This window comes from Protomyctophum bolini (assembly GCF_963924005.1).
Source record: "Protomyctophum bolini genome assembly, chromosome: 4".
Lineage (NCBI taxonomy): Eukaryota > Metazoa > Chordata > Actinopteri > Myctophiformes > Myctophidae > Protomyctophum > Protomyctophum bolini.
The window spans coordinates 4,694,421-4,711,269 of record NC_137865.1 but is presented as its reverse complement, the minus strand read 5'-3'; the positions used below and the strand labels follow the sequence as shown (position 1 = coordinate 4,711,269).

Below are 16,849 nucleotides of genomic sequence, written 5' to 3'. Positions count from 1 at the left end.
TGCCTCGAAATTGTAAATATTCAAGTAAAGTACAAAAACCTAAAAGAAATTACTTAACCCATTCTGAACGGGAACCCATTTTGGTGTTAGCATTATGTTATGCTTTAGCTATTGAAAAATAGCAGATCTACAAGCTCATAGCGCGCCACCGAGTGGCGCGCTACGAGCTTGTAGGTCTGCTATTTTTTGAAAAATCGACATTTTTAGAATCTGATCTCAGGTCAGAATGGGTTCATCAGACCAGTGTGTGTCCAGTGGAAACCTCGTATGAATCTGATCTCAGGTCAGAATGGGTTAAGGGCCCCCGGACGGTTATAGCTCAACCATCTGGGCAGTGGGGCACCTATAGGCTGCCAAGCCAGCCGGATGGCATGTCGCGGGTTCGGCTCCCAAGCCTGACGGCCTCGGCCACTCGGTCATCTCTCCCTCGTTCCGGTCTTTCCACCACTATTCCTCATAACCGTGCAGCGACAAACGCTGCCGGGGGTACAGGTGTTGGGTTAACCCATTCTGACCTGAGATCAGATTCATACGAGGTTTCCACTGGACACACACTGGTCTGATTATAACCCATCCTGACCTGAGATCAGATTCTAAAAATGTCAGTCGTTCTTCGATTTTTTTCAAAAATAGCAGACCTATACAAGCTCATAACGCGCCACTCGGTGGCGCGCTATGAGCTTGTAGATCTGCTATTTTTCAATAGCTAAAGCATAGCATGATGCTAACACCAAAACGGGTTCCCGGTCAGAATGGGTTAAATCCACCCTCAGCGTATATATATCTCAGAGAAATATATCAAATCCTGCTCATGTCATTTTTGAGGATAAAGTGACATTTTCTTTGGTCCGACACGTGTTTGCGACGTGCTTGCGTTTATGTTTATGTTTGGGGTTTGGGGTAGGCTTAGTAATAGTAATGTTTGACCTATACAGTACATGTTCACCCACATGTGTTACGACGTGCTTGCTGTTATGTTTAGGTTTGGGGTAGGGTTATAGTAATAGTAATGTCCGACATACAATACATGTTCACCCACATGTGTTGCGATGTTCTTGCGGTTATTGCGAACGCAGTGATTGCGAACGCAGTGAGCACTTACTATGAGACCTAGCAGATCATGTCTGTCTGTCTGTGTGTCTGTCTGTCTGTCTGTGTGTCTGTCCCGCTATCCAAATATGGAGTGTGTTGCATCAGCAATCACTCAGCTCCATATATGGGCACAAAAGGGGCCAGGTCCACTCAGCTCCATATATGGGCACAAAAGGGGCACCATATAAGGAGTCCCCAAAGCAGCTATACGTCCAAAACCCAAATATGTACGAGCTGCGTTCGCTTCCCGCGTTTGCGCGTCTTACTCGTGTTTAGGTTTGGGGTTTGGGGTAGGGTTAGTAATAGTAATGTTATGTTTAGGTTTGGGGTATAGGGTTAGTAATAGTAATGTTTGACATACAGTACATGTTCACCCGTTCCATTGTGTGGTGCCGCTCAAAGTAACTACTGAGTTGGGCTTGATAATAAAAAGACGATCTGGTACTATACCAAAATGTAGCACAAACATGGGGAAGAAATATCTACTGCTCTGCCGCCCACCGTCATGTGGAATGCCCCGCCACGGCGACAGCGACACCGTCCATTAAACCCATTCTGACCTGAGATCAGATTCATACGAGGTTTCCACTGGGGACACACACTGGTCTGATTATAACCCATTCTGACCTGAGATCAGATTCTAAAAAATGTCAGTCGTTCTTCGATTTTTCAAAAATAGCAGACCTACAAGCTCGTAGCGCGCCACTCGGTGGCGCGCTACGAGCTTGTAGATCTGCTATTTTTCAATAGCTAAAGCATAGCGTAATGCTAACACCAAATGGGGTTCCCGACCAGAATGGATTAAAGCAGTGGTTGCCAAACATTTTAGCCTGTGGCTCAGAAGAGAAACGTGATGTGTCTCCCTGCCTGCGCGGACCCAAACAGTAACCGGAAGGCTTGCCCCCATTTTCTTTTTTTTTTGCGGACCGCTCACCCCCAGTGGTTCTCGTAAAGACTATATTTAGCAGACGGTTATAGGCTCAAGCATCTGGGCCTATACAAGCATCTGGGCCTATACAAGCTGTGAGCTTGTAGATCGGCTATTTTCAGCAAAGCGTTGAAAATCAGCCATTATACGACGACGACGTCGTCAACGCCCGCCAAAATACATTTCAGTCGACTAAATCGACTGTAGATGTATAAGTCGACTGAAATCGCGTGGCATTTAGTCGGCTAAAAAAACTAGACCGACGCTAAAACATTCCGGGTTGACTAAAATGTGACTCAAGCTAAATGAAGTCTCGTTCCAAAGAGACTATAATATGACTAAAACTAAAATAGAAATTCCCTGCCAAAAACAACACTAAGACATAATATACGATCCTGTCTTGCAGCGGACCGTGCGCGTTTACTGTATGTTTACTGTACTGTATGTTACTGTATGGGTTCAGCATGGACCACTACAGCTCTGAGAGTGTACAGACAGAACCAAATGGACCCTTTACCAGTGGACAGTACATCAACTGTATAGTTTATAATATAGAAACCCCTGCGCTTGACTCCCAACAGTGGGTCGGGTTCCTCAGAAACCGAGCAGGATTGTTCTGTATTGTTCTGAAATCATCAGGCTCTGTTGAATCAGGCCTCGAGGAAGGAAGACTGACACACACACACACACACACACACACACACACGCACCCTTTCCACATTCTTGGGAATGAGTGGGAACGTCTGAAAACGTGTGAGTGTGTGTGTGCGTGCGTGCTCGTGCGTGTGTGTTTTGGTTTGCAGTGAAACATGCCTCTAGTAGTTTTCATTTTAATGGTTTCCTTCCCGTGGGAACCAGGCCAGATAACGTGTGTGCACGCACACACGCACACACACGCACGCACACACACACGCACGCACATACACACACACACAAACAAACACACAAGTTGTACTGACAGCTCAAAAGGGTTGAGCATTTGCCAACATTGCAGAATCAGTGTTGCACGTGGCAGTGTGTGTGTGTGTGTGTGTGTGTCTGTGTGCGTGTGCGTGTGTGTGTGTGTGTGCGTGCGCGTTATATAACTTACGTAGCACAGCGATGAAGCTCTGGTTGTCAAGGAGAACCCACAGTCCAAACCCCATGATCAATGCTCCAAAGATCTGTGTGCAAACACACACACACACACACACACACACACACACACACACACACACACACACACACACACACACACACACACACACACACACACACACACACACACAGAACAGAACAGAATTTAGCCAACCTTTTCTTTGCTTCAGTCCAACGGAGTTTCTGAACGGCCGTGGCCCAGACTCACCAAATTAAGGTCCAAAATACGTTCTATAGCAAAAGGCTAATATTATACATGCGTTTGGATGTAACAAGTGCCCACGACGTGCATGCCCACGTGCACGCGCACACACACACACACACACACACACACAGTGTCAGTCTGTCTGGCTGCATGTCTGTCTGTCTGTCCCGCCGGCGTAAGTAACCCCTCCGTCAAAACTCATTAGAATCAGGCTATAAAGATCACAAGCTATATAATGAAGAGCTGCATGTGTGTATGTGTGTGTGTGTGTGTGTGTGTGTGTGTGTACGGGGGTGGAGGGGGGGGGGGGTGCAGCACTAATTAGAGCTCTGATTAAGAGCTGCTGGCTGTCATTAACACTCTACTTCCTGTCAAACACCCCAGGCCACCACACACACACACACACACACACACACACACACACACACACGCACACACACACACACGCACACATATGTTGACATCAAAAGGTTCACAACAGTAGGGGGAGGGGTGTACCGGACATACCCCCCCCCTGCAGTGTGAGTGGTGCCAGAACAGACAGATCTTCAAGCCCTATGTGCCCTATACGGAGAGACCTGCAAGACCTATGGAGAGTTCTAAAAGCCCTATATGGAGAGATCTGCAAGATCATCTTTATTGTCACGTCACATTATAGGTGCGAAACAGTGTGTGTTTGTGAGAGAGAGAGAGAGAGAGAGGGAGACAGAGAGATATTTGCAGTCACGTCAAGCGATCAGGGTATATATAGGGAGAGAAAATATGTTCTGGTCCAAACCCGGCAAATCATTACCGGACTGTCGCAAACCTCCGATAGCATTGAAGCAAAAAAAATTAAAATCTCTTCTTCAGAAAACTGATTTAGCCCATTCTGACCGGGAACCCATTTTGGTGCTAGCATCATGTTATGCTTTAGCTATTTAAAAATAGCAGATCTACAAGCTCATAGCGCGCCACCGAGTGGCGCGCTACGAGCTTGTAGGTCTGCTATTTTTGAAAAATCGAAGAACGACTGACATTTTTTTAAATCTGATCTCAGGTCAGAATGGGTTAATCAGACCAGTGTGTGTCCAGTGGAAACCTCGTACGAATCTGATCTCAGGTCAGAATGGGTTAGAGGGCATTTTTTAGAACGGGGCTCCGGTCCATATGAGCTTTGTCATTAGAGGTTTGCATTCACACTTCGCTAGACTCGATGCGAACGGGCGGAGAATCGAAGTTGCATCATTTTTTGCATATTTAACGGTTTTACCGATACCTGGCGGAACGTTTCTACTGACGTAGAAGACATTTTTAGAATCTGATCTCAGGTCAGAATGGAAAACTGTCAGGACGTGGAAGACATTTTTTGAATCTGATCTCAGGTCAGAATGGAAAACTGTCAGGGCGTAGAAGACATTTTTAGAATCTGATCTCAGGTCAGAATGGAAAACTGTCAGGACGTAGAAGACATTTTTTTAGAATCTGATCTCAGGTAAGAATGGAAAACTGTCAGGACGTGGAAGACATTTTTTAGAATCTGATCTCAGGTCAGAATGGAAAACTGTCAGGACGTAGAAGACATTTTTATAGAATCTGATCTCAGGTCAGAATGGAAAACTGTCAGGACGTAAAAGACATTTTTAGAATCTGATCTCAGGTCAGAATGGAAAACTGTCAGGGCGTGGAAGACATTTTTAGAATCTGATCTCAGGTCAGAATGGGTTAATCCTATATGTCATGTTCTATTCCAGAACATACCAAACTTTTCTGTGTTTTTGCGCCCTCTGCTGGACACTATTTAACATTGGGTTCTCTTGCAAAATAATTCATTCTCAAAGCTAACGTCAGACCCTTCGGTCACTGTGCAACTGCTGCTCTACAGTATTCCTCCTAACTTTCTGTTCATGTCTTGGAAAGAATCGTCTGTGAGTAACTTGATTGCAACCATTCCTGACATTGATTTTGTAGCCTTTGGTTTATCTTCATTTCTTCATTGCAAGTTGAGTTTGGTGCTGAGCCTACGCTAGCATACAGGTTGCTAAGCTAATATTAGTTTCAGTGTTTCTCCGTGCGTTGCTATGATGTGACAGTTTCACTGTTTTGTCAGCTTTAATAGCTTTGTACAAGCTCTAGGGAGCTTTTCTGACTTCTTGTCAATTCATACATTGCAGTACAGCAATTCATGATTACATTTTATGATACAGTTCATAACAATTCTAATGCTGTTTATATGTCATGGTTCAATTCATATGGACAGTAATATTGTATTGTAATTCATTTCACAGTAATGTGTAGTGTTGTAAAAACAGGTTAAAACTATTTACATATATCTACAAGCTATTTACATTTTCTATAGTAATTTCATGTCATTTAAAAGTGATAGTCTACTGTCTCTGTAATGCATAATGCTTGTAGACTTTGTAGCTGTATGTTTTATGCTGTTTATTATTTCTTTGAATGTTTGTACAATTAGGCATTATTTAATTAGTGCTTCTTTGTGTCCCTTTGTTTCCAGTTTTACAAATTTGCCTTGATACCTACATGGTTTGGAGAAGTAAAACCCCCTTCAAAACTTTACTCTGCCTCTGACCATCTCTCAAGTCAAGTGTTAGCTGTCTGTTTATTTGTGTACCCTCCACACACATTGAGAACAGAACAGTAAAAAGACGCTTTCCCGGCGGGCATGACTACAAAGACAAACAGGATACTACAGCATCGCTCTGACCTACATCGTCTAACAACCACCCCCGAGAAGCATTCACCATGTCAACTACAGGATACCCAGTCAAGGAACGCACACCTTCACATGCTAGTGAGCGCTCCTCTTCCAAAGGAAGCAAATCTTCCACTGCCAGTGCAGCAGCCGCCAAGGCACGAGCTAAGGCTGAGGGTGCCAAAGCACGTGTTGCCTTCTCTCAGAGAGAGAAGGATTTGAAGGTTCAAGAAGCTGAAATGACGGCTCGTATAGCTGCTGTAGCTGCTGATTTATCTACATTACAACTTGAACGAGATGCTGCAGCAGCTGAAGCAGAGGCTGAGGTTCTAGAGGCGGCAGCGGACGCTGAAAGCGAAGAGGACATGGAGGACACAAACCCAAATTGCCATAGAACGTACACAAGCATATGTCCAGCGTCACTCTCAGCAACCTCCTAATCACACAGAACATTCTCAGTCTTTTGGTGAGGAGGAACCCCCGCAGCTCCAACCTTATACACCTTCACTTCCTTTCATTAATCCCATTGTAGACTCCCATTCAAATGGAGACCACGACTCGACATCTCCAAGCAGACAGAGACAACATGTCGACTCCAGAGCGGATCGGGACAGCAACGGTCATGGTGTCAATGTGGCTCAGCAGCTGAGCGTACCACCACCCGCATCTCACCGACAGGCCACCGCGAGCAACGCCCACCCAGATGTGGGGCAGCATGCAGGCCGTCCCTCGTTTGCAACGCCCACCTTCCCTGGTCCTCGCGCCTCACATCACACATATCACACACCCAAGGATGTACAGCAGTCTAGAGGTTTCATATACACTCAAAATCATCCATCTGCTGCTCAGACCCCATCTCCTAATTCACATGCTTCCCAACACAGAGCTATGGATGACAGGTCTTGTCTGAGTGACATTGCAAGGTACATGGTGCGCCAGGAGCTTGTGAACACGGGGCTCATCAAGTTCAACGATCGCCCAGAAAACTACTGGGCGTGGAAGTCCTCATTCAGGAATGCCACAGGAGGACTGGACTTAACTACAAGCGAAGAGCTCGACCTCTTGTCTAAATGGCTGGGGAGCGAGTCTTCTGAACATGTCATGAGAATCCGTTCTGTGAACGTAAACGACCCTGCCGCCGGGTTAGAAATGGCCTGGGATCGCCTTGAAGAATGTTACGGCGCCTCTGAGGTGATTGAAAGGGCTCTCTTTGAGAGGTTGGATAGGATGCCTAAAATAAATCAAAAGGATCCACAAACACTCAGGGAACTGGGAGACCTACTGGGAGAGCTGAATGCTGCAAAAAGAGATGGCTACTTGACAGGACTTGCATGTCTGGACAGCGCTAGGGGCATCCAGCCTATCGTTGAAAAATTACCTTTCAACCTACAGGAGAGGTGGATGGTTCAAGGCTCTCAGTACAAGGAAATGCACCATGTCCAGTTTCCACCATTTTCATATTTCACAAACTTTGTCTGCAGTGAGGCACGCAGAAGGAATGACCCAAGTTTCACCCTCTCAACAGCCTCTACGGGTCCAAGCAGCTCCTACAGACCCATCACAGGTTCATCAAAGCCAGAAGCAGTAAGTAGACCTGGGAATGTCAAAACCCACATCTCCACTTACAAGGCAGAGGTAGAAAACAACCACTCTGCTCCTGAGTCAGATGAAATAAGGGACATAAACCATCACTGCCCCCTTCACAGGAAGCCACATGCGCTTAAAAAGTGTAGAGGTTTCCGGATCATGTCACACAACGAGCGCATCACCTTCCTTAGAGAAAATGGAATCTGCTTCAGGTGTTGCGCCTCTAACACTCACCTGGCGAGGGAGTGCAAAGCAGAGGTGAAATGCGGGGAATGCAACAGCGACAGACACGTTGCAGCTCTGCATCCTGGACCTCCACCTTGGAACGCAGAAGGCCCTACAGAGAATGGCGGGGAGAGTGATGGAGAGGCAGATCCGCTAACAGTCACCTCAGCATACACCAACGTCGGAGACCAGAGCTCCAGGTCCTGTTCCAAAGTTTGCCTGGTGAAGGTCTATCCCAAAGCTCACCCAGACAAAGCAACAAAGATCTACGCTATTCTGGATGACCAGAGCAATAGGTCAATGGCCAGGTCAGAATTCTTCGACCTTTTCAAACTCACCGGATCGGACTCTCCATACACTCTCCGCACATGTTCTGGGGTTACGGAGACATCTGGGAGAAGAGCTACAGGGTTCACAGCTGAATCCTTGGACGGAGCAGTAAGTGTGATGCTCCCCACACTCATCGAGTGCAATCACATGCCATACGACCGGTCTGACATTCCAACCCCAGAAGCCGCACAGCATCACACTCATCTAAAACCCATCGCTCACAAAATACCACGCCTGGACCCAGAGGCCCAAATACTCCTCCTCCTGGGACGTGACATCCTCCAAGTACATAAAGTACGAGAGCAACGCAACGGCCCACACAGCGACCCCTACGCCCAAAGACTGGACCTGGGCTGGGTCGTTATAGGCAACGTTCACGAGGGTTCAGACCACAGCCCAGCAGTTGTTACCTCTTATCACACTAATGTGCAAGAAAACGGATGTCCATCCTTCTTAACTCCATGCTCAACTCAGCTTCAGGTCAAGGAGACGTTCAGTGCTATGGCACAAGTCAAGGTCCAGACGGCCGCAACCTTCAGCTCCACAGTGGACAGACAACAGACAGACGCCTCGTCGACCATCATAGCTTCCAGCCAAGCAAGCTACACATCAGGCCTGCCGGTCAACCCGGTCAGTAGCCACACGGAACCAACGGTAACAACAGTCTGCAGCACATCTGGGTCACTGTCCACAGCATCGGTCACCCCTCCAAATGTGACAGCCCATGTTCAGCCTCTCTGTAGCCCCTTGTCACACACTGCATCTGCCCTTCGAAACGACACAGAGTCATTCCTGGAGCTACCACCTCAGGCTCCTACACTGCTTCACAAAAGGTCAGCATCCGTCCACATCAACCCTTGGTCTAAGACAAGCTCTCACTATGATGCCTCAACACAGAGCATTGCCACGCAGCCTTCTGATCATATCTTCAGCCCAACCATCCCACCTCCTGCAGTCAAGAATCTCCTGCAGCTCCTCGGGAAGGTTGCCGACCAGCCAGAGTATCTGTGTGCTATTAGGGCAGCATCCCCTACTCCCCACTCAATACGCAGTCCCTCACACCTCACTTCTGAGACCCAGGACACCCCCTTTCTCATGTCACTTGTCATCATACTGACTGACACGCCAGTGTATGCCCCTTGCCCCCTCCAGAGAGACATTCGAGTTCCAGCGTGAGAGGCATTCACAGCGTCGATTAGAATGGACTCTTGCCTGTGTCCTGGTCGTCAAAAGGCTGTCTTAGAGACAGTCCTTATTTCAGTCAAGGTTCTGGACTCACTTTAGTTACCTCTTAGGAGGGTAATGCAATGTTTCATTATTGTTGTTTTAGTTATGGTAGTTATAACAATAGTCTATGTTTGTTCTAGTTAATGGTATTTATAACATACAGAGGGAGGGTGTCATGTTCTATTCCAGATCTTAGCAAATAATTTTCTGAGTTTTGCCCCTCTGCTGGACACTATTTAACATTGGGTTCTCTTGCAAAATAATTCATTCTCAAAGCTAACGTCAGACCCTTCGGTCACTGTGCAACTGCTGCTCTACAGTATTCCTCCTAACTTTCTGTTCATGTCTTGGAAAGAATCGTCTGTGAGTAACTTGATTGCAACCATTCCTGACATTGATTTTGTAGCCTTTGGTTTATCTTCATTTCTTCATTGCAAGTTGAGTTTGGTGCTGAGCCTACGCTAGCATACAGGTTGCTAAGCTAATATTAGTTTCAGTGTTTCTCCGTGCGTTGCTATGATGTGACAGTTTCACTGTTTTGTCAGCTTTAATAGCTTTGTACAAGCTCTAGGGAGCTTTTCTGACTTCTTGTCAATTCATACATTGCAGTACAGCAATTCATGATTACATTTTATGATACAGTTCATAACAATTCTAATGCTGTTTATATGTCATGGTTCAATTCATATGGACAGTAATATTGTATTGTAATTCATTTCACAGTAATGTGTAGTGTTGTAAAAACAGGTTAAAACTATTTACATATATCTACAAGCTATTTACATTTTCTATAGTAATTTCATGTCATTTAAAAGTGATAGTCTACTGTCTCTGTAATGCATAATGCTTGTAGACTTTGTAGCTGTATGTTTTATGCTGTTTATTATTTCTTTGAATGTTTGTACAATTAGGCATTATTTAATTAGTGCTTCTTTGTGTCCCTTTGTTTCCAGTTTTACAAATTTGCCTTGATACCTACATGGTTTGGAGAAGTAAAACCCCCTTCAAAACTTTACTCTGCCTCTGACCATCTCTCAAGTCAAGTGTTAGCTGTCTGTTTATTTGTGTACCCTCCACACACATTGAGAACAGAACACTATATTCGACCACGTCGTCCATCCGCGGTAACGTCACGTCTTTCCACGCCTCACGTTTCACTTCCTTTATTCGACGCCATTGATTGCATTCACACCTGCAGTGAACCGAAGTCAGGTGTGCGCTTTGAGGTCGAAGCAAAAACCCCCGTTTTTTTTTTAGAATTGCGATTGTTTGATCCGAAATTCCGAATCAGACTTCGAATGAGCCAAACGAAGCGCACACAGGATTCGATTTAATTAAAGCATCCTGGTGTGAACGCGACCTAAGTGTATACAGTATACATGTATAATATGCCGGATATATACCTGCTGATACGACGATGATGCCCTTATGTATATAACCTTCACAAAAAAGGATGCAGCTGCACACAGTCACCCAGTTAACGAGACAGACAGACAGACAGACAGACAGACAGACAGACAGACAGACAGACAGACAGACAGACAGACAGACGGACAGACGGACAGACGGACAGACAGACAGACAGACGGACGGACAGACCATACTTACAAAGAAGAGCAGGTTGAAGAGGAACAGGAAGTACTTAGTGGCGGTGATGCAGCCTTTCCCCATGGCGTCGGCTGCTTGCTGACGTGCTCCTGGAAACGAAACACAAAAGACGGTTTATATGTTGTTTTTTTGAATATTATACAAAATAATAATATTAACACATTTAAAGACCTGAAAATAAGTTAAAAATGTCTTCAGTTTTCTGAAATATATACCCTGGCATGTTTCTATGTCAGTGGTTCTCACGAATTTTCAGAAAATGTTCGGCCGAAAAAAAAGCATTTTCGGGCCTATTCAGTTTTGGCCCCCCGAATAGGCAGAAATATATATCAATTAATGCATTCAAAAGAGCTGAATACATGTTTTATGGACCCATAATAGTGATTATTATTTAACCATTTATTTTTGGTACGGCCATGACAGCAATGGTATAGGAAAAAGGATATATATAATATTAATATTCGGTATTCGGTTTTCAGCCAACTGCTTCCTATACTCGGTATTCAGTTTCGGCCAAGAATGTCCCTTTCGGTGCATCCCTATAGTTAAAATGGACCGAGGCGCGGGGTTGAACCGGGAGAAGGCCCAGTACAGGGATGGACTAAGGGGTTTGGAGTGAATGTCTTGCGAGCAGATACAATTTGATTCAACACATCATCGGCTATATATTATTTCACACGCCCAGTAATGTGCTGACCTATTCAAATAACACCCTGCTATCTGTGCATCTAACATCAACAATCTCTGCCTGTCTGTCTGTCTGTCTGTCTGTCTGCCAGCCATCTAACACAGTGTTCTCCAAACAGTGGGTCGGGACCCATTTGTGGGACACAGATAAATGGCCGTGGCCTATATTATATGGGCGAGTGAGAATCCCAAAATAAAAGCATACTTTTATTGTATGAGCTACGGGTATAGGCTTGTCACATTATTAATTACATAATCGCCTAAATGCAATTATTTGAGATAATCAAATTTATTTAGCATAATCTTAATCATTTCCATGTTGAAAAATGTTCAACATTTTCATAGTGGAAATAGCTGATCTACAAGTAGATCACAATACAACGCATAGTGGTAGAAATGGAAGATTTCGCTTCCCGATTTTGGGGGAAAAGGAAAAGCGTTTTCAGAATTAAAGCTCCCTACATCCGGCCGGCACACACTGGATATACTTTGAGGGGAAATGCAGGACCTAACAAGTATAGTAACACACACACACACACACACACACAGCTATAGATGACATAAGCAGCTGTGTCAGTGTTAAACACAGTTTCCTGTGAGAAACATCTGCGTTGCCACACACACACACACCCGCTGTGGCAGTAAAGATTTTTCACCAGCGTCATTCAGACCTGCTATTTTTTCACCCTGGAAACTCAAAATATAGTCTGTGGCAGAGCATGCATGCACACACACACACACACGCACACACACACACACACGCGCACACACACGCACGCGCACACACAAGCACGCACGCACGCGCAGAGTGTGGTTGAGCACATACACGGTGGTTGTTGGTTATTTGAGGAGTCTGAAAATACCCAACAAGGAACAAGACTCATGTTAAATACATACCGAGTATACTGAACAACTCCCACATTTCACACGACAACACCACTTCTTGTAAATATCCATATAGTTGTTAAACTTAAACATTTCACCAAGACAGATCTTGTTGTATATATGAGGGGGGGGGGGGGGGGTCCCTGGCATTTTTTCTTCAAAGATTTAGTTTTAGCTCACAACGCGTCGCATCGCGACACGTTGTGAGCTCGTAGTATAGGTCAGATAATTCCCCAATAGTCGACGCATATATACACATAGTGGTTCTTTTGGCCTTGTTTTCGCATGATCTGACCACGCCGATTCTGACGGGGGGGGTGGATGTCGTCCACATTCCACACGCTCCACACGCTCTCTCTCTCTCTCTCTCACACACACTGTTTCTGTGTGTTTATGGTTAGATAAGCGTTCAGTCTCACATCACCAGCCACTTCATTCATCATCATCAGACTACTACAGGGTGGCCAACCTATACAGCCTAAAAACACAGAGATACCTTGGGCCCGGGGGGACGGCCTGGCGGTCCGGGGCAACCTAGGCTGCGGGTAATCCAGCGTTTACAGTATGTTGCGGGCTCGAGTCCCGATCCCGACGACCTTTGTCTTCCCCCATCTCTCTCCCCGTTTTCCTGACTACTCTACTGTATATCTATCAATAAGGCAAAAAGCCCAGACAAATACATAATTATATTTGTTGGGGGTCCTTGACATGAAACTGCAGGTTGAGAAGAGAACCACTGACAACATAGGGTTTCTCAGAAAACGGTCGGGATTTTAGAAGACATTTGGAGACATTCCTCAGGTCAAAATGGGGTTAAAGGTCGCCGGCACCATAATAGTACAGTGCATACTGTACCATAGGCCCTACAGTACACCCAAATACCAAGGTGTGTTTTGGTGTAGTAGTGTGACTCATGTTGGTTTGCATGCATGTCATCATGACTCACGGTTAAAAACTCTATACTCTACAAGCAGTGTTGCCGCCGCACTGGACTGATTATTATAAGTGACGTCTGACTTGTTTCTTCCGTGAAGTAGCCTGTAAAACATTGGCAGTGGTATATTATTGGTTTGTGGGTTTAGGGGCTTGTTAATTTGCTTATTGGGGTCTCGCTTCCTAATATTTAAACCAATGGTTCTCAAACAAGCCAAATTTAATTTAAAAATCACACCTGTGTGAACTGAGTGGTGCAATCCCCCCCCCCCCCCCCCACCCCCCACCCCCCACCCCACACCCACACCCCCTCTCTCTCTCTCTCTCTCTCTCTCTCTCTCTCTCTCTCTCATTAGCAGGCAGCAGGCACAGCAATACCCCTCTCTCTGTTTCTGGCGCCCCCTACTGGTATTATTAAGTCAGATACTCGTGCTCATGACAACATGATAAAAATGTCCACAGACTGAACACATAATAACAGCTGTGTAAATTAATTATGTTGTTAAAATTAGAGGTGCTCCGATCAGGGTTTTTTTGGGACCAATCCTGATCACTGATTGTTTTACTCACCGATCTTTGCATAAGTAAATAAATAAAACCCACATCAAAACTGTTCCTGTGTGTGTGTGTGGGGAATGTTTAGGGCCTGTCGCAAAGATGCAAAAATGATATTATACTTATATATCTGATTGGCTTTTATACCACTTAAACGGCATAAAAGATTGGTTTCTCCAGATCGGGTTTTATAGCCTATGGGCATGCATTCCATTTCGTGTTTATATGATCCAGTCGGGAGCGGGTGGTAACTGTCGTCATGTCAATCACTTGTAGTCGCCTAGCAGGAAACCGCAAGGCGGAATCAGTACTATGAATCGGTACTTTCTTATTCCGCCTTGTCGTTTCCTGCCTGATGACTACAAATCAATGACTACAACAACAACAAGACGTAAATTACCATCCGCTCCAGACCCGGTTCACACGGCCATTTTGGAAAACAGACCAGGCTTTCCTCCGAGGTGGAAAGCCTGGTGACGCGAGGTTAGGTTGGGTTACATTTATGATCGAGTCATTTGGAGTGAAAATCGTCACACATCTAGTTAAAATGTTTCAAAGATATATTTAAAAATCCCAAGATACTGTGTTGAGCTTGCAGATCTGCTATTTTCAAATAGTCGATTTACATACGGAAGGTTCAAAGTGATCATGTACGTGGCCTTGTTCTCACAGACCCGGTGGTTGCTCTTTTCTCTTTCGCAAAAAACCTATAGCAACACCGACTCCGACCAAGGTCAGTACACTATGCCAACTCCGTGAGGCAGACACAACAGTGTAGGTGGTGGGTTTTGTCTCGTTTAAGTGTGTAGTGGGAGGAAGAGTGATAGGGCTTTAAACGCGCTTACTCATGATTTGTGTGTCTGTTTACAGAATGAAGACAACTCCCTGTTCAATCCCCAGACTCCCCGCGTGGGAAGGGAGTGAGGGACACTGAAGCCCAAACATCTTAACCGCTTGCCTAAGATAGGAATATTAGGCTTCAGACAAGAGGCTCTGACACGCTCTGCTACACATTACATGCATGCTTATCTAACCAACTACAATTCCACTGTTACTGAACACTCTAGCAAATGATTACTATCACACAATATAGAGCTATTTATTTAACACTTATTTGAACGGAACACTGACTGACACACCCGCTACGGGTTGGTGCATGCTTAGTTTAGACTAGTATTTGGTTAGACATGGGTCAAGGTTAGGTTTAGGTGTGCTGCCCCGTGGGAGGTTTATAGGTTTAGGGTGAGGGTTTGAGATAGGTTGTAGTTGTAGGACTAATGACTGGTCTAAGTATGACTAGTCTAAACCAAAGACTGTCTAAACTAAGTACTGCACCCCACTATCTCAAACCCTCACCCTGAACCTAACCTACCACGGAGCAGCACACCTAAACCTAACCCATGTCTAACCAATGACTAGTCTTTTTGCCTTGCTTTTCTTTTATCCTCCATTTTTCTGTAAAGCACTTTGAGCTGCATTTCATGTCATGAAAGGTGCTATACAAATAAAGTTTTATTATTATTATTAGTATTAGTCTAAACTAAGCATGCACCCCCACCTGTTAACTAGCATCCATACACACCGACATAGTCACAGTAACAGACAGGAAATAACCTAACGCCTTGTCCAGTAAAAGTGAAAACGGTGAGTGACTACAGTGTTTCCTTGTTGTGACTTGTGAATTACACTGTAAAATGGAAACCCCCCCCCCCTAAGATGGTTTCAATTTAGACTCCTAAAGAAGCTTCCACCAGGTTTTAATCCCCTAAAATCCCCCAGCTACACATAATATGGTTTCATTTTGACGTTCAGATAAGAAACAGATAAGAAACGTTTTCTGATGAGTCAGCCAACCCCAGACAGGACTAACTGGGTCTTTAAAAATATATATATATATATATATATATATAATTTTTATCCCAATACTTTGTGTTTGATCAAATACTTTGTGTAACTTCTGTGTGGGAAGTGAACGTGACGTGATATTGTTTATTCATGTTGTTGGTGTCTTATAATCCTGTAAGGGATGGGTCTTAACGACAAGACACGAAAATAAAAATTCATTCATTCTATTCCCACGGTTTTGTAACCCATTTTTCACCCCCGTGTCAATTATCTAATGTGATCCTCATGGGCTCTAGTAAGTAAGTAAGTAAGTAAATTTTATTTATAGAGCACCTTTCGAAACAATGTTACAAAGTGCTGTACAACAGGTAAAACAATCATATTAAAACAAGCTTAGGCACGATACAAACAGTAGAAGGTAAAATATTAAAATGCAACAAGCTCTACACACACCCTCCGCCAACGTGTGGAGAGAAACAGACTTGAACTCATGCTTCCTTCATGCCCGAGTGTCCAAGTTGCTCCTTTACACCTGACAGGGGGGGGGGGGGGGGGGGGGGGTTTCCCTGGTCAGCGCGTGGAAGGAACACACCCAGTCTATGAAGCTCAAGATTGCCCAGGCTATAGGCTGCTGAAAGACGGTGGTGGTGGTGAGAAAACAATATCTGCCCCGTTCGCACCTTTTTATCAAGCTACAAAAGCTGCCGACGCAAGTCGTATATACACATCATGGTCATTATGAAGTGTTGAGCTGGACGTTCTATACATGTAGCCTACGGTAAAAATATGTTTCATGAATATTATATTTGATTGCATATATAGTGAAAGTGCCGAGTCAGAATGAAAACTTTCCTACATTTACTTTCTTCCTATAAGTTCCTTCCAGCACATCAGATGGACACGATGATGC

General features: G+C 44.8%; 1 protein-coding gene across 1 annotated transcript in view; it reads right to left on the bottom strand.

Annotated features, from left to right (window-relative positions):
• Positions 1-16,849, bottom strand: part of cd82b (CD82 molecule b) — a 46,194-nt gene that overhangs the window by 25,978 nt on the left and 3,367 nt on the right. Inside the window, exons 2-3 of the mRNA XM_080761792.1 lie at positions 11,035-11,123; positions 3,111-3,183 (exon numbers count right to left, since the gene is read on the bottom strand). Coding sequence (XP_080617918.1) covers positions 3,111-3,183; positions 11,035-11,097 — 136 coding nt within the window. The 5' untranslated portion in view covers positions 11,098-11,123. The remainder of the gene's footprint in view (positions 1-3,110; positions 3,184-11,034; positions 11,124-16,849) is intronic.